This window comes from Opisthocomus hoazin, chromosome 4 (assembly GCF_030867145.1).
Source record: "Opisthocomus hoazin isolate bOpiHoa1 chromosome 4, bOpiHoa1.hap1, whole genome shotgun sequence".
Taxonomy (NCBI): Eukaryota; Metazoa; Chordata; class Aves; order Opisthocomiformes; family Opisthocomidae; genus Opisthocomus; species Opisthocomus hoazin.
The window spans coordinates 59818647-59844438 of NC_134417.1; the positions used below are offsets into that span (position 1 = coordinate 59818647).

The 25792-nt window shown below is 43.4% G+C and overlaps 1 protein-coding gene across 2 annotated transcripts in view; it reads right to left on the reverse strand.

Moving 5' to 3' along the window:
- Window positions 1-24491, reverse strand: part of ITGB8 (integrin subunit beta 8) — a 50395-nt gene extending 25904 nt beyond the window's left edge. Inside the window, exons 1-4 of one of the 2 annotated variants that reach the window (XM_075419184.1) lie at window positions 24276-24491; window positions 9997-10082; window positions 4109-4283; window positions 1388-1634 (exon numbers count right to left, since the gene is read on the reverse strand). In XM_075419184.1, the coding sequence (XP_075275299.1) occupies window positions 1388-1634; window positions 4109-4283; window positions 9997-10082; window positions 24276-24405 (638 nt within the window). In that variant the 5' untranslated portion in view covers window positions 24406-24491. The remainder of the gene's footprint in view (window positions 1-1387; window positions 1635-4108; window positions 4284-9996; window positions 10083-24275) is intronic. The other variant, XM_075419183.1, reaches the window with a different exon arrangement.
- Between the last annotated feature and the right edge of the window lie 1301 nt (window positions 24492-25792).

Consider the following 25792-nt stretch of genomic DNA (forward strand, 5'->3'; position numbering starts at 1 on the left):
CCACAGCACTGAGATGCTTTAATAGCAAGATACACGGGCTACTGGATCAGAACTAAAATAAAGTTCCTACATCCACTATGAGTAAATGAATGCATGAAACTGATGTTGAGATTAGTGACAGTCATCTCATTAAATGGATGGCAAACTCCATGTAGTTATCATCTTAGCTGTAAATGATGCTTTTTGAAATGATATATATATGGGGAGAAAGGATGAAGTCTGACATAAGTAAGTTAATGCCATAGCACTTGTACAGCTCACTGCTCTGTGACCCATTTAGAGCTGTGGAATTTACAGCACAAGCCGAGGTGTTCATCTGATTCAGGGATGCTGAGCAGGTTTCATCTCACTTATCCACCGCTGCACACAGTGTAGGAATCTGGACTCAATTTACAGTCAACGGAGAGAAAGTGGCACTGTAAGTATTAATACCTCTGCAGATATCTACTTTTAGCTACAATGAAATGTGTCCTGGCAGTGCCAACTGATCTCCACTGACTATACAGACTGTCTAGAGGACTACCACAGACACAGACTTCTACAGCTATTTAAAGAATTCCACTACAAGTGCCAAATTAAAAATATCACTGAAATAAAAAACGATACTTATGGACTTTACAGAACTTTGGATCATGTCTTCCCAGGGAAGATAATAATGAACAAGAAAGTATGAATAGTTAATATTCACTTTTCCAAGTACTACAGTTTATACAGGCTTGAATTGATTATGAATAATCTCATTCTTCAGAAGGTTTTGGAAGAGATCCCTCATTTTATGTAAGCGTTGAATACAAGATATAAAAGCCATGGCATGAAAAAAGAAATGCAAACCACAACACCTTTCTTACTCAAAATAGGAGTTCATTCATATTACAGCTGTGGAATTGCATCAGAGAATCGCTTTTGTTCATTAAATGAGCTGAAAGAAACTGCATCACTTCAACAAAAGTAGAGTTTTATGAAAAGAGCTAATGAATACATGACCATACACCAGAAGAGAAGTCCTAGGTCAAAAAGTACAAAACTTTGGGATGAATCTAGGCAACACAAATCCAAAACAACTAAGAACACAACAGTTGACTATAAAATAAAATGCAAAACATACTCAAATATACCAAAGCAGCATGTTGTTTGGCTTGTGTCGCTAAAGAAAATATTGCACATTTTTTCTGATACAGAAACAGATTTTCTGAAATCACTCACCAGATATTTCAAGAGTAATTATTGCATAATAATGTTCAGCATTTTCTTAGGAACTTTGCTGGAGAACCAAGGTATAACGAAACAAAGACAGATTCTGAAGACCTTTAAAAATAAATATGCATAATGCATATTTGTGTAATTAATAATTTCTTGGTGTTACAGTAAATATACAAAGACTACGTACCTGCATTGGTTATGGATTCTGCCTGGATGAATGCTAATGTAGGGTGACACAGTTTTATCCACATAGGATCCAAACCCCAGTCGAAAATCAAGAGAAATATTCGCCATCTTTTTAGATAAAGCAAATCCAACGGAATTTAGTTTTTCTATATTGTTGTGCATGGAGGCTGAGACATCAACTAAATAATAAAGATCCACAGGGTATTTCTCTAGAGGACGAACTTTTAACATAAAGTTTGCTTCACTTCCTGATTCAAAGGAAACAAATAAGTTTGTTTACTATTTTTCAATGGACACTCTTTAAAATACATTTATTTTTGCAGCAACCTCAGCACAGAGTTGTTTGTGTCAGCAAACAGAAAGACAAACAAACAAGAAAACCTCCAAAAAGTAAACAAAACTTTGAAGCATCATTCAAGAATAAGCCATAAAGGGGCTCTTTGTAGAACATCTTGCATTTTTTTCCTCACAGGAGCACTGTGTGATTTATTGTAAAAATCTGACTTCTCCCCATTTTCTTTTAAATTTCTCGTTATGCAATCCCTTTGGCATTATACCAGAAAGCAGTTCTGACTCACAAAGGACACAGATTTGCATACAAATTGTGGTCAGTCACTTCAAGGTTGACACTTCCAAGTATGTAAGTGTATCCTGCAAATAAATAGTTTGTCAGATGAGTCTAAAACTACACGTGTACCATAAAGACAGCAGAGCCTGAAAAACTCATACAAATTATGCTTCAATTTTATATCAATCTAATTCCAAAGATTCAATGAGAAAACTCAGTAGGATCAAAATATTTTTTAAAAAAAGAGGTTTTAATATTAAAAATATCCATCTTTTGGTGTACACAAAACAGAACTCTTCTATTTCAGGATGACAAACGTCTGTCTCTCCTGTAGAACCACATGACGCTCTCCTATGCAATAAACATGTTAATGGTCTGGAAGCACCTAAAAATAGTCCCAACATTTCTGCTTGCCTAATATTCTGCAATGCCAGCAAAAAGAGTGAAGTGACTGGAGTATGGGCAACATAGGTACAGTAACGCATGACTTCAAACTGTTCACCCAAAGTGTGGGCTCACAGAAGAAATGAGAGAGTAGGATCTTCGCACGATGAGTGCAGAATCTGATTCAGTGTTATTCAATGAAGATACAGCAAAGGACAGGAGGAAGGGACACATTATAGCAGAATTACGCAGCTTTTCAGTAAAAGCTTTCTAAATACATTCAGAAAGAGATTCACTAAAAAATGCACCTGAAGTGTGACTTCTCTACTCGTTACATTTACTAGCGCATATGACATTGCTAGACAGCATACTTACAACTACGTGTAACAAAGATCTGACCCAGGGAAGTTAAATATGCAAAGTACTTTCTTCCAGTGGTCTTTGAACATAATCCACTCAAAAATTTCAGCATTTGTCTGTATCAGGTCTTGCATGAAGAAACCAGAATTTCAGTGTGCTGTAACTTATGCTTTTCCTCTTTGTCAATGTAAATCGAATTACTTTTTGCAAACGACCCTTGCAGGTCTCCAGTTTGCATATAGCAAGATGCTCAGTGCAGCTTTTGTTTTTTCCCACATAAATCCTGGCAGTTGGGTATATGCAAACCAAAAAACCCCAGTATCAAAACACAAGCATCTTTGTCTGCATGATTATACTGTATCAAATTTCTGTTTTGAGGCACAACTATAGCTGTATATCTGTGTCTTTCCCTGGGGAATAAAATACAGGCAGGATATCTATATATCAAAAGTTATTCTTCTGAAGCCCTCAGGATTTCAGACTTCTGCCTCCCTGATGTAAGGGAGGAAGTGCTGATGTTACTTTCTTAGTTTTATTATTATGAAGATGGAAAACCAGAGTTCCTTTGTGCTTTACACTCATGCAGATCCTTCCTTTTTCCCTGGTTATTGACAGAAAATTATATGGAGATCAGCAAGATACTACAGTAACTCAGACTTTTCTTATTCATTTAATGTTTTTCTATTAAAGATTGATCATTTTTAAATGACCTATTGTTTGCGAAAGAAATAGATTAAATTTTATTAAATGAAAGATACCCTCCATCCCTCTATAACACCTTCCACTTCTGCTGTTGGCTACAGCTATTTTAGAAACAGAGAATGTACACTGATCTAACTCGAGTTCAGCTGAGGGCAAATAGAGATATACCAGAAAATCTCAGATCCATAAAGGGACTTGTAGATTCTGTGAAGGCCAGGTGTCTCGCATTTTATAAATGAAATGTTAGGCAGTGAATACCTAAGTCTCCTTTAGGAATCCAGTCCTTTCTTATATATTGGCTTTGGTGTCTTCACAGTTGTCCAGTCAATGCACTTGAAAGTAACCAAATAATCAAGAAGCTTCTCAAATGATGAATTTGGAAATTCTAACTCAAATTACTTTCCGTAAGGAATACAATTTATACGCATGTAAGGGAAAACTATTTGTGCAAGTGGCTATGGAAAGACAACCTAAAGTCCCTTTTCTACTTCTTACTTGCACTATTCTGACCTCCAGCTGTGTTTGACAGAAACGCTGAAAACCGTACTTGAATATGGGAGCAACACCATCATAGTCCTACAATATAATGTTATAGCATCATTCTTCAAAATAATTGTTCCAGACGCTTCTTCACAAAATATTTGTACTTAATATTATTGTATTTAGTTTGAATTGACTATAATATCAATGTGTTAGAGACAACCCAACCTGGACGCAGTTGGACTGAAACTTTTCCTGGTGTCACTTGTGTATTTGTTTCATGGTCACTGGGTATTGTGACGTGAACTGTGGGATCTTCTACAAAATCTGATTGGCAGCCTCTTTTCATTAAGTTGAAAACAGTGTCACAGCGTCCCTTCTGTGTTGCGTCAGCCATGAAATCCTGTTTTATAAGAGACAAAAAGTACAAAACAATTCGAACTGAAAAAAACAACTGTAATGTCTTCAAAGGAAAGAGAAAAACAAAATAATAGTCTTTGAAACAATAAAATATGCTACTATAATTGCATAAATTGTAGCATGAGTTCATCAAAGCCATATGTTTTTAATAAGGGCAATGACAAAATATTTAAATTAGAAGTTTGCCACAATGACTTTTGTCTACAAAGGACAAAACTTTTGTATGAGAAAGAGGATCTTGCACAATCAGAACAAGCTGACTTTGTAGAAAAAGGAAACTACGTAGTGTCACTATGGCACTAAAAAAAGCTCTGTGCTATGCTATGAGTTAGTTATACCAAGAAAGTGTCATTCACACAACACCAAAACCAGTTTGTTTTTAGAATAATCCACTGGTAATGTTACCCAGGCTAATATTCAAAAGTAGCAGCAGAAGTCAGCTTTAGATTTTTCTAACCTGAATTTTTCTACCACAGATGTTTCAGTTTTACCCCACACCCTACACCAAATCCAAAGACCAGCTGGACTATATCATTTCAATCCCCAGAAAGAGGAAGCTATGTACTACAGGATTCGACAGTTTAAGATGCTGTCAACATAATAAAGACCCTTTAACAACAGAAAAGTAATTAGTAGTAGGATGATCTCAGAAGCAGCACATCCTTTGTTGCAGTGAAAGGGCAAAGTTGCCAAAATTGTGCCAACATGATCCAGTGCAAAATTCCTTCCTGACCAGAAATGTGATGATTAACATGATCCTGATCATGCAAGCAAAAAAAAAACCAAGATCCTTTGTACTCGTTCAAAGCATTGGTCCATCCCAGCCACAGCTGGAGACCAAACAATGGACAATCTCTGATATTTAAGAGGCAGATGGGGAAAATAAACAATCAAAAAGTGCATACAGCCAACTGTGTATAAGACAATAAATAGTCATGCAGACCCTGAAAAGACCAGAGAAAGCCTCTGAAGAATGAGATCTGACAGTCATATATCTTGTTTTCCAAGTTCCAACTCATTTTCGTAGTCTACCTCTGATACATTTTTTCCATAACCTCCTTTAATGTAGACAACAGAGACTACTCTTTTAGGTTACTGCTATTTATATATCTTTTTTGATGTATATACATTTCAAAAAGGCAGACTTTTTAAATGTATAAAGAACTTACCTACTCTCATTGTTATCACTAGCAACTGATAGGTATGTAGCATTATCTGAAGTTCACTGTGTGGGGGCAGAAAGTCAAAGCATCTCAAATTTTCCTCAGGGCTGACTGTCTCATTAAAAACATTGTTTAGATGAAGCTGGCATGCTAAGCTGAAAACTGCTCCTGTAACTTTACTCTTGAAAATTTCTATCTGCATTAGTATGGGTTTTACCATTCCATAACCATGGACAGTGTGTGGGTGAACTGGCTATCAAAGCATGGTCTAAGCGGGTTTGACAAACCCTTAGCTTCCATGGACAGCTCTCAGGATTGACAGGAGAAGTGAAGCAAGAGAAGCAGAGCAGAAGTGAAACCTGGTCAAATCTGAGCACCTAGTTAGAAGGAGACCTCTTGCAACTCCATAGCACTGGAAAGCTAAAAAGTGCTGTTCTGTGATGAACACAGATGCAGCAGGATAAAAATGTGCCCTTTCTAAGACAGGAATCAGGCCACAATAATGGACCACTCAACACTGGAATCCATTGCACCATCTACACACGTTCTAACGCTCCTCTTGGAAAACAAGCCCTCCGTGCCTCTGTTGCATTACTTTTCACAGAATCACAGAATCACAGAATGGTAGGGGTTGGAAGGGACCCCTGTGGGTCATCTAGTCCAACCCTCCTGCCAAAGCAGGGTCACCTACAGTAGGCTGTAGAGGACCTTGTCCAGGCGGGTCTTGAATATCTCCAGAGAAGGAGACTCCACAACCTCCCTGGGCAGCCTGTTCCAGGGCTCTGTCACCCTCAGAGGGAAGAAGTTCTTCCTCATGTTCAGACGGAACTTCCTGTGCTTCAGTTTGTGCCCATTGCCCCTTGTCCTGTCACTGGGCACCACTGAAAAGAGCTTGGCCCCATCCTCCTGACACCCACCCTTCAGATATTTGTAAGTATACATTAGGTCCCCTTGCAGTCTTCTCTTCTTCAGGCTGAACAAGACCATCTCCCTCAGCCTCTCCTCGTAGGAGAGATGTTCCAGTCCCCTCATCATCTTTGTAGCCCTCCGCTGGACTCTCTCCAGTAGCTCCTCATCTTTCTTGAACTGGGGAGCCCAGAACTGGACACAGTACTCCAGATGGGGCCTCACCAGGGCAGAGTAGAGGGGAAGGAGAACCTCCCTCGACCTGCTGGCCACTCTCCTCCTAATGCACCCCAGAATGTCACTGGCCTTCTTGGCAGCCAGGGCACACTGCTGGCTCATGGTTAACCTGTCGTCCACCAGGACACCCAGCTCCCTCTCCGCAGAGGTGCTCTCCAGCAGGTCCACCCCAAGCCTGTACTGATGCATGGGGTTGTTCCTCCCCAGGTGCAGGACCCTGCATTTGCCTTTGTTGAACCTCATAAGGTTCCTCTCTGCCCAACTTTCCAGCCTGTCCAGGTCACGCTGAACGGCAGCACAGCCTTACGGTGTATCTACCACACCTCCCAGTTTGGTGTCGTCAGCAAACTTGCTGAGGGTACATTCTAACTCTTCATCCAGGTCGTTGATGAAGAAGCTGAACAAGACTGGGCCCAGTACTGACCCCTGGGGGACACCACTTGTTACCAGCCTCCAACTAGACTCAGCGCCACTGATGACAACCCTCTGAGTTCTGCCATTCAGCCAGTTCTCTATCCACTTCACCGACCACTCATCCAGCCCATACTTCCTGAGCTTCCCTAGGAGTATGCTATGGGAGACAGCATCGAAAGCCTTGCTGAAGTCTAGGTAGACAACATCCACGGCTCTCCCTTCATCTACCCAGCCAGTCATGTCATCGTAGAAAGCTATCAGATTGGTCAGGCATGATTTCCCCTTGGTGAATCCATGCTGACTACTCCTGATAACCTTCTTTTCTTCCACTTGTTTGACGATGGCCTCCAGGACAAGCTGCTCCATCTCCTTTCCCGAGATGGAGGTGAGGCTGACCGGCCTGTAGTTCCCTGGATCCTCCTTCTTGCCCTTTTTGAAGACTGGAGTGACATTTGCCTCTCTCCAGTCCTCGGGCACCTCTCCTGTCCTCCAGGACCTCTCAAAGATGATGGAAAGTGGCTCAGCAATGACATCCGCCAGCTCCCTCAGCACTCGTGGGTGCATTCCATCGGGGCCCATGGATTTGTGGATGTCCAGATCGCTTAAGCGATCCCTCACACAGTACTCCTTGACCAAGGGAAAGTCATCCTCACTGTAGGCTTCCTCTCTTACCTCCGGTGCCTGGGATTCCTGAGGGCCTGACTTGGTACTGAAGACTGAAGCAAAGAAGGCATTCAGTAGCTCTGCCTTCTCTGCATCCTCCGTAACCAGGACACCTGCCTCATTCAGCAGCGGCCCCACGTTGTCCCTAGCCTTCCTTTTGCTGTTGATGTAGTTGAAGAAGCCCTTCTTGTTGTTTTTGACATCCCTTGCCAGCTTCAATTCCAGATGGGCTTTGCCCTTCCTCGTCGCATCCCTGCACGCTCTGACCACGTTCCTGTACTCTTCCCAAGTGGCCTGCCCCTCTTTCCACATTCCATGGACCTTTCTCTTTCATCTGGTCTCCGCTAGAAGCTTCTTGTTTAACCATGCAGGTCTCCTGCCTCCTTTGCTAGATTTCTTTCTCAGGGGGATGCACCGCTCCTGAGCATGGAGGAAGTGACGTTTAAAGAGCGACCAGCACTCATGGACCCCCCTGCCTTTGAGAGCCCTGGCCCACGGGATTCCTCCCAGTAGCTCCTTGAAGAGGCCAAAGTCAGCCCTCCTGAGGTCCAAGGTTTTGATCCTGCTTATCGCCCTGCTTCCTCCACGCAGGACCACGAACTCGACCATTTCATGGTCACTGCAGCCGAGTCTACCTCCGACCTTCACATCCTCCACCAGTCCCTCCTTGTTTGTTAACACAAGGTCCAGCAGCGCGCCTTTCCTTGTTGGTTCCTCCACCACTTGCATCAGAAAGTTATCATCGATGCTCTGTAGGAACCTCCTGGATTGCGCCTGCCTAGCTGTATGGTCTTCCCACCTGATGTCAGGGTGGTTGAAGTCCCCCATGAGAACCAGGGCCTGTGACTGTGAGGCTGCTTGTAGCTGCCTGTAGAAGGCCTCATCAATTTCCTCCTCCTGGTCAGGTGGCCTGTAGTATACACCCACCATTAATGTCACCCATGTGAGCCTGTCCCTTAATTCTAACCCACAAGCCCTCAACTCGTTCCTCATTTGCCCCCAGGCCAAGCTCAATGCATTCCAGTTGCTCCCTCACCTATAGAGCAACTCCCCCACCTCTCCTTGTTGGCCTGTCTTTCCTAAAGAGTCTGTAGCCATCCATGAAAGCATGCCAGTCATGCGAGTTGTCCCACCACGTTTCTGTGATGGCAACCAAGTGGTAGCAGTCCTGCTGTATAATGGCTTCCAGCTCCTCCTGTTTATTGTCCATGCTACGTGCGTTGGTACAGACACACTTGAGCTGGGCTGTCAATCTCACCCCTGACCCTGGCACGCCAAGCCTGGGCTCATCCCTAGTGAGCTGGGCGATGTCCCCTTCCCCCTTCGAACATAGTTTAAAGCCCTCTCAATGAGCCCCGCCAGTTCGTGGCCAAGAATCCTTTTTCCCCTTTGAGATAGCCGCGATCCACCTGTTGCGAGCAGGCCCGGTGCTTTTCCTTATACTTGTTTCAGACTAAGTTAATCATTCCAAAACACAGTATCAAAGATAGAGTTACGCTGGTGCCTTACACTCCTTATCTCTTCCAGGCACACCCTAGGAATTTATCTCCCTCCTCTGCTAATGAAAGCTACTACAGATAATTTGCACATGACCTTCCAGAGCATATGAGTTTGTAACTGCCAGTGATATTCTTTAAAACCTTACTCCTCTGAAGAGCTAGCTTAAAATGGTCCAGCCTTACTTGAAATCATGTACAACTGTTTCTTTCTGTCAAACAAACCCAGAAATTCCCATGTTCTTACAGTTCACAAAGCGATAACAATTTCAGAATAATTCTTGCTACCTAAGATCTACCTTCTGTGATAAGCCTCAGAACCGATAGTTTCAAGTGTCAAAATGAGTATAATTTTTTTCCATTTGTGACAGGGTCATAAGATACGGTGAAGTCAAAGTTAACTCCATTGTCAGTAAAACCTTTTGCTAAATGCAATAGGCATATATGTATAGACTTGTTTATATAATGAGGACTTAATATAAAATACTGATAAGTAATTTTGCTTTTGAAGCCAAAAACTGTTGAACTCTCAAAGCTACTATAAGTCTGCCAAAGCTGTCTACAAAGCAGATGGAATGCATTAAAAAGTTCTCACTTTATTTAAAATTACTGCAATTTTCCAAATAAAAGACTGTATTTTCTCCTTTGGAAACAAAATATATGTCACATTATTTCTCAGATTCTGTCTCCAAGGGTCGTTTAAGGATTTTATTGCTATTTCTCACTATAATTTTCACAGTTTAAAAGCCTTGTATCTTTATAAAGATCAGAAGCAGCTAAAATATAAAATCAAATGTAAATAAGCAAAATGCCATACCTCTTGAGCACACCATCCACACTCTGGACCCAAAGCAAGACACTTTGTGCATGTTACTGCATTTGAAGTGACACATCTGTTTTCCGCTGCAATGAAATATAAAACCAAACATTCATGATTTATGACGATCTGTGGGAATTGTAAAATACCTAATTTTAAATGAAGATTTCAAAAATTACTTCACCAGATTAAGAGTGATGACAACGTGTCCAAACAGAAGTAAAACAGAACAAAGGCAGCCCGGTGAGGGAATACTTGCAGCATTTTTTTTTGTATCTATGGTGTAGAACTATACGTACAGATTGAAAAAACACCATTCTCAAGGGTAATTTTTTAAGAATGTGAGTTAGAATAATTTTTAAGTGAAAGTTTATCTTTGGCGTGTACCTTGCTGATTTAGCACCTAGCAGAAAAAATTTACCAGGTAGCTTATCTCTTCATAGACGTTTTCCTTTGAAGTCATTTACACTCGACTGAGTTATTCATTATTCACTACACGTGGAACCCAAAATATTTTCTCACCTTCTATAAATATCCCCACTCTGCATTTTCTTGAATGGTTTCCCAGAAGAGGCAAATTTTTTTTTCAGAAGTGAATTCAAATTTATCCAACATTATGTGTGTCGCAGGTTGAAGACACATCATTCTGTACTAATAGCTGCAAAAATTGTGCCTACTAACAGGTCTATCAGCAAAATCCTTTATACCCTATTCACATCTTTGTTTTATAGGTCATTGCTTAAGTTACTATGAAACTTTGGCAGTTGGAATTGAGAAGAGGAGATTGCCTTTTCAAAGCACTTGGTCAGCTCAACTTGAATGTCAGCACCAGTGCATCCTTTCAGCGTGCTCAGCACAAGGCTCTCGTAGACCAGTGTGCCTCTAATCGAGACAGAATTTGCTTGCCAAGAGCTATGAGGAAGGCACATAATATGACTCTTCAACGCACAGCACAGTAGTAGCGCTGTTTAACAACACTGCTTAGTGGCATATTCAACATGGCATATTAAATGAAATATACAGGAAACAGAATAAAATTAATTACTGCATACTGGAAAGGCTATCTCTCTTAATTGGTCCATCATGATAATGTGTGTATCATTATACCCAAACAGTTTGGAGAAAGATTTGTTTTTCATCCAAAGTTTGGGCTACGTGTACTCTCAGATTATTTCTTTTCAACCTGCAACAATGCAAACCATCTCTCTTTCTAGAGTAATGAAAGCAACTTCTCACAGTGAAAGGTAGTTTTAGGAAAACACACTAAAATATCTTTGTCGTCTTTATTTAACTGACTTCAGCTATGGATTCAAAGATGAGATCCCATATCACATGAACAACTTGTCCTCAGTATGTCACTTTGAATAACTCATGATCCGAGGACTGATCACAGCTTGCAACTAGTATCAACAACATATATACCATTATTGGTATTAACCGTATAAAAAAGCCTAGTACAGCACAATTGCAGCATTATACTAATAACATACAGGTCAGCGGCAATTTCATTAATTTCAAAGATCAAACCTATACTTCTATTTCATATAAACTGCTGTTGACAATTCTTGCCACATAGGCAATGTGAGAAAACAACTGTATACAAAAGGGAGAGAAACTCTTAATAGATACGATAGAAGCAATAAACTGAAAAGCAGCCCAGGAAGGTGCTGGAACAGAGGGATAACTGAATAAAGGGTGGGAGAGGTGGGCAGGGATAAATAAAGAAGCAGTTGCTAAGGAGAGAGAAAAGAACAAGACAAAATCCAGAAGATTTTTGTTTGTTTGTTATCAAAATAAACACAGCAAGTTTGACTTGGATGTGAAATGAGAGCAAGCTTGGTCGGCACCGACACAATAAAACTTCTTTGCATTTATAAGAAGATGGCAACAGCACTTTATATTCTGCACTCTGAAAGAGTAGACCTTGAGGCCATAGAAAAAGCTACTGCAAACCTCAGGAGAGAAGGAGGATGAGGATTCCAAGTAGGTACTGACATGCACAGGGTTGTAGAGCTTGCCACAGATCCCTTGGCACAGAAACACGACTCCCATCTCCAGCTGGATACCAAAGATAGCAGAGATGAAAGGCATTACCAGCAAAAGAGAGTCAAGTGATGGATTCAGTAAAAATGTCAAAAGACAAGGAAAGATCTGAACTGCTGATCTGCAGCGTAGTAGTGGCTAAAGAGCACCATGGGGCAAAACCGGGAGGAGATGACATGAACTCTGAAGTTACAAATCAAGTTTACATCCACTGTAAGAGACAAGCTGTTCTGATAAGAATAAATAGTTGACAGGAAGAAATGAGAGACCTGTGTTTTCAGCTATACAGATAAAGAGTAAGTCAAATTAATTCCTGGTCATCATAATCCGTAAACCAAATAATGAGTTTGGCCTAATTAATTTACTGCAGCAATGCCCGAGACTCCTTTCTTAAAATGTATAATCCTATCTGCATAACATACGTTTCCCCAGATAAATCCTGCTGCCCAATGTAAAAAAACATTAACATCTTATTGTAATGTGCACTTGCTAAAAAAAAAAAACAAACAAAAAACCCCAGTATGTGTCCATGGCTGGAACCATATTTCCAGATGCATCGGAAAACAGACTGAAAAATCATTGCCCAGTTATTTTTTTTCTGTATGGTTAGTTTATTGAATCTATTGAAGCTTGATTTAGTTTATTAATACAGCCTATCTGGTAAAATAAAGTAGGGGGTGGGATGGGTGTGTCCTTCTACACTGCTAAGGCAGAAGAAAGTATCTTAAAATCCAGTCTGGGTTTTCAGTGTGATCATGGCAGATGAAATGCTTTAACAAGTCAGATATACAGTATTGCTGGATGCAGATCTCTTTGCTGATAACTTTCTAGTTTCAAGAGCACCATTTTCGCAACATGAAGTCACAGACTGGCAATTGACAAGGTTGGTACCATTGGCTCAAACAGTTGATTTTTTTGGAATAAAGAGAAACTTGAAAAAGGTTTACTAATGCCTGAGACACATCTTGGCTACATCACCACTGTAGTTCCCAAGTACACAGTCCCTTATAGAAGTAACATTTATGGACGTGCTTTCATTCACCAAATATTTATTATTTAGTTATAGGCCTACTCTAAAACCATAACTGATTTAGTATAAACTTCTCAGTTTCTTTTAAAAATCATATGCTAGAGCAAGAAAGATTTTTTTTTATGAGTTGGCTCAAAAAAGAACTGAGATTTTTCCTGCCACTTCACCAAAAACAGAGTCCAGACAAGACTGAGTTACTGTTCAGCCAAAGCTAAGGGCAAGTTTCTACTGGCTTCATTATAACTGATGTATGCCAAAAGGTATTTTCAGCAAGGGCCAAATTTTGTGCTGGGAACTGTACAGGCATATGCATATAATAAAAAGTGAGTGCAGCAGGTTAAACTGCACTTTTCCAGCCTCCTCCACAAAAATACAACCGTGCTCCAAAGACTGCAGCTATTTACAGTGATCACAGGTGCGACAAGCCTAAACTCTCAGCAACACGAAGGATCAAGGCAGGACAAATAGCAAATATGTTATATCCTGCCGCCTTATTATAAATACAACTTTATCATGATCAGGGTATTTATCTCAGAGACAGAATAAAAATAATGCACACTGGCGTTAGAGAGGGGATGTTAAACAGGTTTTCAAACAGACACCACTTTGTTCATGTACAGCCAAGAATTCAGATTTATATCAACTTCACTGTTGGTACATGTTTGTGCTGTTTTTGGAGGGTGTACCATTTGTTTTCTGACAAGAGAAAGCCAAAATATAACTAGCAGCTTGTACTGGTCCTCAGACCGTGAAACACCAGTTAAGGCAAGACCCAAAATTATCTAGCCTTTACAGAGCTTTTTTCCTTAAATTCTGCATCCAGTCTTGTTCTAGGGCAGCAATCAGCCAGGCTGTTCCTCTCCACAGATAATGTGGCCTTCAGTAACTTCTGTGTAGCATCACTTACGAGGAAAGCTGCAGCTTTTATGCAGTGTGCTATGGTTCCCTTCACCTTTCTGTCTTCAGGAGCTAAGCAACTGGACACCTGCAGAGGGGACAGCCAGTAACTGCCCCAGCTACCACACAGCTTCCCAGTTCCCTTTGGCTGAATGTGCAGATACAATGAAAAGCATTGTAAAAATGTTACAGAGGGGGAATTTCTTTCCACGATTATTGTGTCTGACACTTACTTGCTCAGATTACAAGTTAAAAATGAGTGCCTGTGCTTTAACTGCCAATTCTAAAACCTAATCCTGGAATTAGGGTTTTTCTCCCCTCTTCTCGAAACAAGTAATAATTCCCTCTACCCTTTGTGCAGAATGCCATGCTTCAAAAACACACTTTGTCACCACCAGTTTTTCCAAGAGGGTTATAAGGTATGCCTCAAAATCAGCTTTAAGAGGTACTCACTCTTGCCCAGAAAAGAAGATTTCAGTTTGAATACTGTGCATCTATTATGCTTTATAATAAATTCCTAAGATTACTTGAGCAAAAATACCAGACAACTTTTCTTCCCTCTCCCTTTTTTCTATTATACACTCGATTTGTTAATTGTTTCACTTCTCTATTAATGGTTGTCCACTTTAGTTTCACTGTTCAGACAGGAGCTAAGCTGCACACTGATTTAAAAATATCCTTTACCAGTAAGAGAAGCAGCAGCAAACTAAAACTCAGCATGAAAGAGACACATGTGTTTTATAAGAAAAAAAAGATGTGTAAAGGAAAGGTGCAAAACATCACTGGCACTGTTAAATCCCCAGCCCTGGGAGAAAAGAAGAAAAACAACTGGCAAGTGAGCAAAAGGAAAAATACTTCTGTAAACACGGCAAGTGAGTAAAAACACCTCTCCATTAAAACAAACAAGTAAACAAAAAAAACCACCCAAACCAAAAAACACCACAGACCTTTTTCTACTAGTCATTAAAAAAAAAAAATCCAGTGTTACAGTGTTCCTAAAAAGAAAAATGGATCATACTAGAAGAGATAAGCCATAACGTGGTTATAGGGATGATAAGAGATATGAGACATAAATAAGTACACCTGCACATCTGAATAAATGCAGTGAAAAGCATCACTAACGAGCAAGTACTGACGACTGATATGGGCTCCCATTGCTAACTCTGCCAGTAGCCCCCAATAGTTCTGGGGTTCCCCAATTAATCTGCATTACCTTATGAACACAGTACCCGATGAACACGAGGGGCATTACTGAGAGCAACACAAGTGATACAAAAAGCCATCAAAATGCAAAGTAATGTAGCAGTCTGCCTCATTGTATGAAAGTCTGTGCCTTTGCAAACTACGCAGCAAAATGACCAAGATCTTCCTTTCTGGCACATTGTGCAAGCTCTGAGTGACACCACTCGAGAGAACTGATGCTGGATATCAGCTGAACAAGGCAAAGGCAAAGGAGGAGGAGGAAAAGGGGGAGACCTCTGTCAACACAGCATTAAGAAAGCTCTGGCAGAAAAGGACAGTCGTAGCTGATGCTGGAGGTCAGCAAACGTATCAGAGGTCTGCTGTGTAATAGCACATGGAGATGGAGTTCCCAAATAGTGTGTGGACACTTCCATAATTAGGGAATGCCAGAAATCCTAGGCTTCAAGGAGGTACTCCTGACACCTCTCTGAGCCTACATGTGTCTGTCAGCCTCATCTGTCTGAAAAGTTCCATCACCTACACAAATATTGCCCATCATTCAAGAGGAAAACTTGGAGAACAGACGCCTCACACAGATCCATATAAACTCAAGATTTTCATGTACTTGCATTAACGTAGAGGATTTTTTATTTTGTCAGAAAGATGCATATAGCAGCATTTTGGAAAAGGTACTACCCAAAACAGCCACTGGTATAGGAGTGAGGATTCATAAACACAACGCTCAAAGCACAGCCTCAAACATGGCCTTGACTGTGGGAGACAGAGCTATTGACTACTCCAGACCAACTTTGTTCCCAAGCCACAATACAGAATAAAAACAAGCAATGTAACCTTGAAATTTTTCACAACAATTTTTGTTTCTTGGCCAACTTTACTTGCAGCCTCTCCTTTCTATGAAACTTCCTTTTATGGGAGATGGTTACATTTTGTTGATGCAATCCATGCCTGCAAACAATGAGTCAAAGACTGTTTGGTTTCTGAAACCAACCTATTCTGTCTCTTGCATATAAAAACATACAGGACAATTTACTCGGATTATATCATTTCCCACAGCCATTAGCTTTTATAGCACAGGTTTGATGGTCCTACTTGCGCAGCTTTGCACCAATAAAAAAGCAAAGCATATGGAACCAGAGAGCTTAAATCTTTTTTTATTAAATCCCTTGATTTAAAGGGAACTTCAGGATGCGCAGAGCTGTGTTAATTCCCTTGATTGCTAGGAGAGAACATGGGCATGGGAATCATTATACTCTAGTCATTTCCAGCTGCTAGAATCTCCCTCAGAGTTGGCCAGCTTGGATACAGTCATGCTCCTTGAGCGAAGCCTGGAATGGCTGCTGCCGTATTTCATTGCTAATTTAATTTTTTTATTTAAGCAATACTAGCAAGTAGCACATCAACAACATAGGATGGTCAGTATATTCCTACGTATACTATAAAGACTTTACCTAAATATGAGGACTTAAAGGTAAACACAAATGACTATTTTTTTCCTGCTTAAGAAGTTCAACCTTGAATAAAAGACAAGTCCAAGCTGCACCTCCCACCATCTTCTGTAGCTTCACCTGCTCAAACCACCTCACTCCCAAACCACCTCTGTTATCTACCTTTCTACTGCATATCTAGTCTTCTCCGAATTCTTTCTTTCTGCCCCATAAAAGCACTACCTCTTCCTGCCACTGCGCTTTCATTCACAAACCCAGAAGCTGTGCAGAGGGTGGGGAACAGCTCAGAGCTGTTTCTTCTCAAGGAGTGTCACCATAGACAATGTCATCCATAGGTTCTTAGCCCACAGCAATGCAAACAGCTCACTCCACCTGCTTTTTCATCTGCATACACTATGAGTTGGAACAAACGCTGCATTTCAGACGGTAATTCTCAAAGCTGAAAACCTAATGAAACCTGTCCCTCAATTCTGAACATAAAACGATAACCAAGTTGTGCTTTTACGTAAGTAAAACAAATCAAAAGCCCCAAACCAAAAACTGTGCATGTGTGTATATTAGGAAGACATGCCAGGGTTAACGCAAAACATGGAACACATAATACATAGTTTACATTCACAATTAAAAAAACTCAAGAATATTAAATAAAAGCTAAGACTGGTACCAGAGAGGATAACCACCACTCTTTAAGGACTTGTGATATGCAATGCACAAGTTTGGAAGTAGCATTTATTCAGCATGGCTATTTTAAAAAAGTTATTGCCTTCTGGAATACTAAGTGTTTGGGATTTGTTATTTCAGTAATTTGCTTTTCAATAGGGTTTTCAATCTTCAAACCTGGTTATTGGCCCCGAGACAAACGGAATGTGGTAAAAACTTTCTGGGAATTTCTTCTAAATGATTTTTGTGACTTTCAAGCTCTTTGAATGCAGAAAACAGTTAGATGTCATATCTTAATTGTGTGATAACAGCACAAAAGACTCTAAAGATTCCTTTTGATGATTAACCACTGAATTACAAGTCCTTCAAAGGTGAGTTAAGCAGTGCTTTTCTGAATACATGGATCAAAATGGATGAACACAAAGATCTTCTAAGGGAATACTGAGAAACTAGTTTCTCAAATAGGAGACACATGCATTGTTCACAAATATTGAACCTCCCCCAACCCAACCATACCTGTCTAGGAACAGCCACCGGCCAAGCTGCATTTTTGGTTTACTGTAAGCCTCTTAGGTTTTTATAATTCGGGGGTGAAGATTACACAAAACATGACCACAGCCTATAAAATATGCACTCGCATGCTAACTGTAACTACTGGTGCACATACATCGTTTGAATGCAAGCTTCTGCAAGGAAGCATTCACAGATGTGTACAGTCTGCAGGTGCAGTTTAAATGCCCCGTAAGGGACAGCCTTCACACACGCAAATTCCAGATTTTACACAGGTAGTGATTTATTTAATGTTCTGAAGTAACGCCACAACATTTTTGACAGCAAAATACAATCCAACAGGTTTGCTTAGATTGGAAAAGCATGCTTGCTGATGTCATTAACTTCATGTAGGTAATTTTGCATCATTTGTGCCAGAGTGTAAGTTGTCTCAAGTTCTTATTTCCTGGGAGTCCTGTTAATACAAGCAGATGGTGTCTTGGTTCAGCCTGCCAGCAAGAAGCTCCCATCTCAGAGAAGCAAGTTGTCCTCAGCACAGTACTTATCCCTGTCACCCTGCAGAGATGAAATGGAAATAAATCCTACTCTTAAGTACAGTAGAGCAAGTGGAATTCACTTAGCCTAATTTCCTTGAACACTGAGAAGGAACAGAATTTGTTTTGGAAAGGGCAGTTACTGGTTTAATGAGACGTGGCCTACTTTTGTGATGCCACCATACATCATGCAGCCATATTCATAACACAGCTACAGCAACAGCAATAATACAAAAAATACTTAAGTTTTCAAGATTTGAACACAATTAAATACAGCTGCTAGCAACTGCCAAGTCAGCGGGCATAGAATGAGCCTGAAAAAAAATAAAAATCCAGCATCCAGGAACGTCATTCCACTTGCCTGCAGCTACAGAATTTCCCTCCTCCAATAATTACAGTTAAAATCTCTTTCTTAATATCTTTTGATAATTATAAATACTTTAGACTCATTACTGTCACCATGGGTAATAATAGCAGGCAGAAATCACCGCAGGCATATGACAATGAAGTCATGGGAAGCATAGAAACATATGAAGAAAAAAGTCAATTATGAGCTTTTGAATTTAGGCAAATATAGTCTCAGCTAGAAGTTGCCTTTTTGGCAGCTTTCTAATGCTGTAAATTCTGATCATCCTGGAACACTTACATTTTGCTCAAGGGGTTATTCTTGTTCTGCCACCAGAACAAGGGGGAATCCTGAATGGCTGGCAAGAAACTTACTTTTCTTCTTGAAGAAAGGTTCCATTACAGTGGACAGTGAACTAATTCATTAGAGCTCTACTTCCTTCCCAAAAGCTAAACTAAATAGCACAAGTCCATTTATGTAAACTTCCAAAAGAAAAAAAATTATCTTTTAATAAAGTTCAAGTGCTTAGAGAAGAATAACAGACCATATCCTACTTTGTCCATCATAAATTATGCCTATGAAACAGATCAGAAAGAAGTATTACATCTTTCCACTGGTTAGACAGGAGTCAGCAATTAGCAATAGACACACAGAGGAGCTTTGGGGGCAGATTTTGCTGGAAAGGAGGACCTAAGTAGAAAAAGAAACACCGAGGCCTTAAGAATTTGATTTTTAAAAAAAAAAGTTTATTAACACAAAGGAATTTATGTTATTCTCCAGAATTTTGTTTTCAGTACATGCAACATGACAAGCAAGATTTATACCAAGACGCACTATCAGTTACAGTAAAAGCACAGGACAGTTCACATATATGATTCTTGAAAACATAACATTAATGACACTAAAATCGTATGTCTTTCAAGAACACTGAGCAAACTTCAAAGCTCAAGACACAAGCCCATTCTGCTTATGCTTCTTAACCCAACAGAACTCATTCAATTCCAACCACTGCCTAAGATACACCTATCCTGACACTAAAAAAGTACAGTTTTGCTATATGCAGTTTTTAAAATGTACATTGGTGATAAATAATTCATGTAGGTACTGTACATTTTATTTGTTCAATGAGGCTAATGTTTCTGACATCAGGCCTATTCTAAAGAAGTGAGATACCTGGCTTCTAAGGACTTAGTCCCCAAAATAGTGATGATGAATTTGACTTGCTGAAAAAGTTTTGGTAAGTATCAGAAGCCCATGTCAACTCACACAATTTATAAATATAGTATGTTTCTCTTCTTATACCTCCTACTGTAGATTAACACAAATTGTTCCAAATTCAAGACACAATTAACATGGACATGTCATCATGAGTTCTTTCTAGGTACTTGAAAAATATTAACAACTTTTATGCACTTTGTGAAGAATAAGTGAGATAATAATCTGACATTTTAGTGTCATCTTGTTGAACATACCACCAGATGAGGGCTTATCTGACGAAGATTTTCTTAAGCTTCCATAAAGCTCACATTCTGACATCTTTCTGATACTCTGGAAAGGCAAATTACACTTAGATTGTACTTTAACAGAAAATCAAATTTATTCGTCCAGGCCTCTTGGCTAATGGAGTATAATTCCTGCTTGCTCAGCTGTTGCAGCTCTAGCCCTTGAAAATTTAAAGACCAGAAAAGAACCTACTGCCTCTTTAAACTGCTATACGGAGTATTCCTGCTGCATGCAGTCTTCAGGTTGCCTTCACAACTTCCTCCAGCAACAGCATGTCCTGAAGGCCATAGAGCCAACCTTCCCAGAGCACCAAGAGCTACTGCTCCTCTAGTCAGTAAACTGCCCATCTCCTCTCTCTTCCCATTTTCACCCACTCTGAAACATCTGTAGCATGTAAACTTCATAAATACTATACATGCAACCACCAGTGCCATTCAACTTGCAAAAACCATAAAATGACAAACCCTACCACATAAAAACCCTGAAGAGACATGAAATTGCAACAGCTTATGACAAGTGTACAATCCGCAAAGCAACTTCATGCTAACATTGGCATCACACACTCCTTGGGCAATGTGCAGATCAGCAAACCTCCCCCCCACTATTCCTCAGAACTGCAACCGACAACCACACTCCCTCTCCAACACCCAGGTTGCCTTTCCTGAGGATGGTCCAATACCCCTAGGGAGGAGATCACCCACGCAGACTCAGGAAATGAAAAATGGATTTTCTCTTCTTCTTGGATTGTTTCCAGCCTTAGGAAAAGCAGAACTGTCTCAGTGCCGAGTACCCCATACAACACAGCTCCTTCCACTGATCCCCAAAAGGAGATGGGCCAGCACAGAAGAGAAATCAACAGCCAAACACTGGTTAAAGCTACCACAACACACCACTCATTTCAGACTTTTTTGTGTGGTCAGACAAACCTGCGCTACCTCTCTTCAAAAACAGTTCTTACATGGATGGTTTGAATGACTTTTCCTATTCCTTTGAGAAGCGACACAGTAATGATTTATGAAACTTTCTAACTAGAGGGAACATGCTTAAGCATCTGACGTGACAAGACTGGCAAAACACCAAAGGCCCAGGTGAAGGAACATTAATGAATTATGTTCGGCATCACAAGTCATGCTATTGGGATAAATCAATTAACAGTTGCCCCTGCCATGATGACAGATCCTCTACTTTCCCCAAACCCCTAACCAGTCTTTCCAAAAGACACTCTAGAAAAGTGTGAAAAAACTTTTAAAAGGTCAAGAGATTTGTCAACTATTACTGTGTATTGTTATCTGAATATATATGAACTATATACACTTTGTTTTGAATTGCTGTGTGATGGTTCTCCAACTCCTAAATTAGGGATAAAGATTTTCACACCATCCCATCCCTGTGTGCACACTGCGGAAAATGGTGCTTACTTGAGCTTCACACAGGAATGACTGTCTAGGTATTTTTGAAACCACCAGACACCTTAGTTTTCAAATTTTAATACATGTAAAAACTGCTTTTGAGACACTGCTGAGTTTTGAACCAATGTCCTTTGTTAACCTTGACCAATCAGTCATTCCGCAGTATTTAAGCCCTACATATTCCACGTGCTTACACAGCAGATAGAAACTAGAGAGTTTCAATAATTTAGTTTCTGAACAAGGCAAGCGGACTGTCTCCACTGAAGGGAGCACTTAATGCAACTGGTTAACACAATGCATACACATGCTCTTGCTGTAGAATCCAGCTTTTATTCAGTTCACTGGTTGACATCTTTAGGAGTCTGTCAGGTTTTAGTGTCCAAATATAAATCCGGGATCAGTATAAATCACTACGGAACTAGCTCCATTCTTATGTCAGGTATTTATTTTAATTGGCTTAGCGAACTGCAAATTTCCTTTGGTTGGACTTACCAAACAAGGGACCCTTTGTAGAAGGTAGCAACACTAACCTTTTTATCTGAGCTTACAGAACCTTTAATTTGGGACTTGCAACTTTACAGTGTTTTGTGTTCCTTATAACTTTAAACCTGGGGCCAAATTCTACCTTTACTTAAAGCCAAGCAGTAACTCACATCTCAAACTGCAGTTTACAGAACAGATACCTCAGGTAGCATCAAACTGTCCATTTTTCAACTGGAAAAGCAACAAACGCTCCAACAAGAATGAATAAACTGGAGTCCCATGTACGTTTCATATTCATTCCAGTCTCTTTTAGAACTGGAGATTCAATGTAACATATAATGCAGGTTCTGCTAACTCTGCACATAAATAAACTGAATTTGCTGATGGCACGGGAACAGCACGATGCTCTTCTCCATACCCAGCACTGTCAAGGCAGGAGCAAAGAGGAGTGGCTGCTTCAACAAAGCTGTGCTGCCAAATAGCTGTACATGGAGCTGCTGCCCAGAGTCTCTCTCTCTCTCTGAGCAGCCTGCAGAAGTTCAGAGCATCCAGGTGGTGCTGCACTGGCTGACAGAGCTATCACAACCAAAAGTAAAAAGCACACAATAACAATAACAACAATAGCAACAATAATAGCAACAATTATAATGAAAAAAATCATGTGTTCATTCAAAAAAAACAAACCGAAACACTCCTCTTGCATCAACTGTGGCTCTAGCCTGTAAAGTGATTATGTATGAAGGAAAGAATTCAGTGTGACTTTCAGCTTTCATGAATTAGCAGAGGTTTCAAATGAAGAGGGAAAAACAAGGTCTGAGTTACGGTCTGTCCAATCTGGGAGCTGTTGTCACAATAAACACATAACCCATGACGTATCACCCATGTATATTTTCACTACCAAGCACAAGCAAGACAGCAAGCATCCTTTGGAGCGAAAGCCCCACCTGCAATCTTGCCCTACAGCATTCTGTTCTCACACATGATTTGCACTGGTGTGTACCCGGGAGCTACACCGATGAGCAAGCACAGCACTGCACTCAGGTACAGAACCACCCTCTCCATAAAGTTTCAATTAGCCTTTCAACTCCATTACACTGCATAAAAAAGAATCTGGGATGCTAAATACAAGATGTGATGTTTCATAAGAAATTTAGTAATATTTTATTCTTCTTATTGACATTTAATTTGGTTTTGAATTCAAAATATGAAGCCAAAAAAGCAAAATAAATTGTTCTATGAAAGTTAACAAATTATTCCATTGTTTCCAATAGCACTGGGCAAATCGTACTGAATTAGGCACAAATTTGTCACATATGCAATGAAGAATTTAAGACTAATACGTTGTTCCCACTGTAAATCTTATTTTTAGAGGTTACGTGTTAACATTTTAAATTAACTCCAGGCTTAAACTTGGAATATGCAATTATTCCACAAGGCGAAAAGCAAAAAAAAATAAGGAAAGGTGGTTGGCAACTTGATCTGCTTTTCTGACCACTACGAGTCAGGTAAGATCCTTTAGGAGATACCTGACTAACCCGAGAGCTCCGTCTGATCGACGGCGGATTTGCACATACTCCTCTCAGCCTGCACGCATCGAAACTGATGCCTGGGGGTCTGGGAAGCCCTTCCTCAATTTGAGGGGTCACCCACACTTGCTAGACCCTCTGCCACCACCAGTACCACCGCCACCAGGGAACTGCCAGCACACAGCTTACCCCTAGGCAAGGACAAGACAGATCCCCCCGTGACTCTGTCCATTTCAAACCCTGCCACCAAGTGCCACACGAACGACATAAACCCGAGCGTTGCCACCCGCAGCCCGCGACCCCCCCCGGACTCTGCCCGCCGCCGCTCGGAGGCTCGCAGAGGGTGACCGGGCACTTCGGGACCCGCAGCTCCCCGGACCGCGACGCTCCCCGTGGGCTCCCCACGCTCCGTGGGAGCTGCCACGGCTCCGTCGGGGCCGGTGGCCGCCGGGGCGGACAATTAAACCACGGGCTCGCGCTGCAGCAGCGCGCAGCGCGGGCGCGGTGCGGCCGCCGCAGCCCGGCTCTCCCCGCAGGTACCCGCCGCCCAGCCCCGCCGTCAGCGCCGCGCCCCGGGGGCCGCCGCCGGGCCCGGGCGTGCCCTCCGCCCCCGCGCGAAAAGTGAACCCCGGCCCCAACCCCGACCGGCTGCGGGCGCGGCGAGCGGCCCGCTGGGGGCTCGGCAACTTACGGCGCTGGCAGAGTCCCGGCGCGGCCGCCAGCAGCCAGGCCGCCCCGAGGAGGGCCCCGGGTCCGCGCTGGCACTTGGACACGGCGACGATCCCCGCGCCGAGGCACGCCAGCAGCGGCACCCACATCATGCGCCGCGGCCGGCACCGCTCCCGCTCCCTCGCCCTCTCCTCGGGGCCGCTTCTCGGCGCCGCGGCGCGCTCAGTCCCGGCCCCCGCGGGGGCGGCGGCGGGGCCGGGGGAGGGGCGGCGGCGGGCCCGGCACAGGTAGGGCGAGCGGCGGGGCGGGCGCGGGCCGCCGCATCTCAGGGGCAGCGCCCGCCGCGCCCCCGCGCCCCGTGAGGGGCGGCCCCCCGGCGGCGGCGCGGCCGGGCGCGGAGAGCGGCTCCCCCCATCCGCCTCCAGCCCGGCGCGCAAGGGGCGCCCGGCCGTCCGCCCTGCCCGGCTGCGGGGAGGCCCTTGGCACCGGGCGGGGAGCGGCGGCGGCCCCGCACCTCCCTCAGGGAAACAACCGCCCGGCGGCTGTCCCCGCCCCCCCGCGCTGCCGCCCCCCGCCGGGGCGCCGCGCCGCCAGGTGGGCGCTGCCGCCCGCCGCCGCGGCCGCTTCTCCGCGCCGCGGGGCCGGGATTGGGGGGTGCGGGAGCGCGGCCGGCGGCGCCGCCGCTGCCGCCCAGGCCGGCCGCAGAGCCGTCGGGCCCCGCCGCGGTCGGTGCGCGCCGGGCCCGCGGGTCCCCCGGTTGCTAGGAGACGGCAGCGGGGCAGGTTCCGCGGGCGGGCGGGCGGGGGCGGGCCCGGCGGTGAAGTCATTGCGCCCGCCCGCGCCTCTTTGTTTGGCGGCGGCTCCCGGCGCCCATTGTTCGCGCCGCCGCTGCCCCCCGGCCGCGCCAACGGCTGCCGCGGGGCGGCGGGCGAAGGCCGCGGGCACGGCACGGCGCAGCGCCGCTCGCCCCCGGCCCCCCCGGCCCCCTCTCCGTGTGAAGCCGGCCTCTGACAGCCGCGTCCCCCGCCCGGGCGTCCCTCCGCCCCGCTGCCAGCAGCGCGCCCGGCCCCCACTGCGGGCCGGCAAACCGCCCTCCCACGGCGCGGCCCCTCACCCGCGCCGCTCGTTGCCTCACGTTACCTAAACACCTCCCCTGCTTTCGCCGCTCGTATCGCTCTCCCCGAGTCATTTCTGCTCGGAGTTTCCACCCCTCCGGGCGAAGCAGCAGTAACGCAAAGGTTAACGGTGCCCTGGGCCGGATGGAAAGTACCTCGTCGTGCGGGCCAGGAAAGCCCCGCCGGGCCTAGGTGCGTTCTCCCGCCCGCTCCGCACCGCTCCCCGCCTCTCCCGCCGCTCGTTTTATTGTTTTCCCCTCGAGGGCCCGGCGGCCGGAGGAGGCGGGGGGGGGGCGTTTCCGCGGCAGGTGAAGCGCTGTGGGGCACCTCGTCCTGCCGCGCCGGCCGACGGGGTCCCGCCGGGAAAGGTGCCCCGGCCTCGGGGCCTCCGGGCTGAGCGCAGAGCCGGCGGTCGCCATCGCTA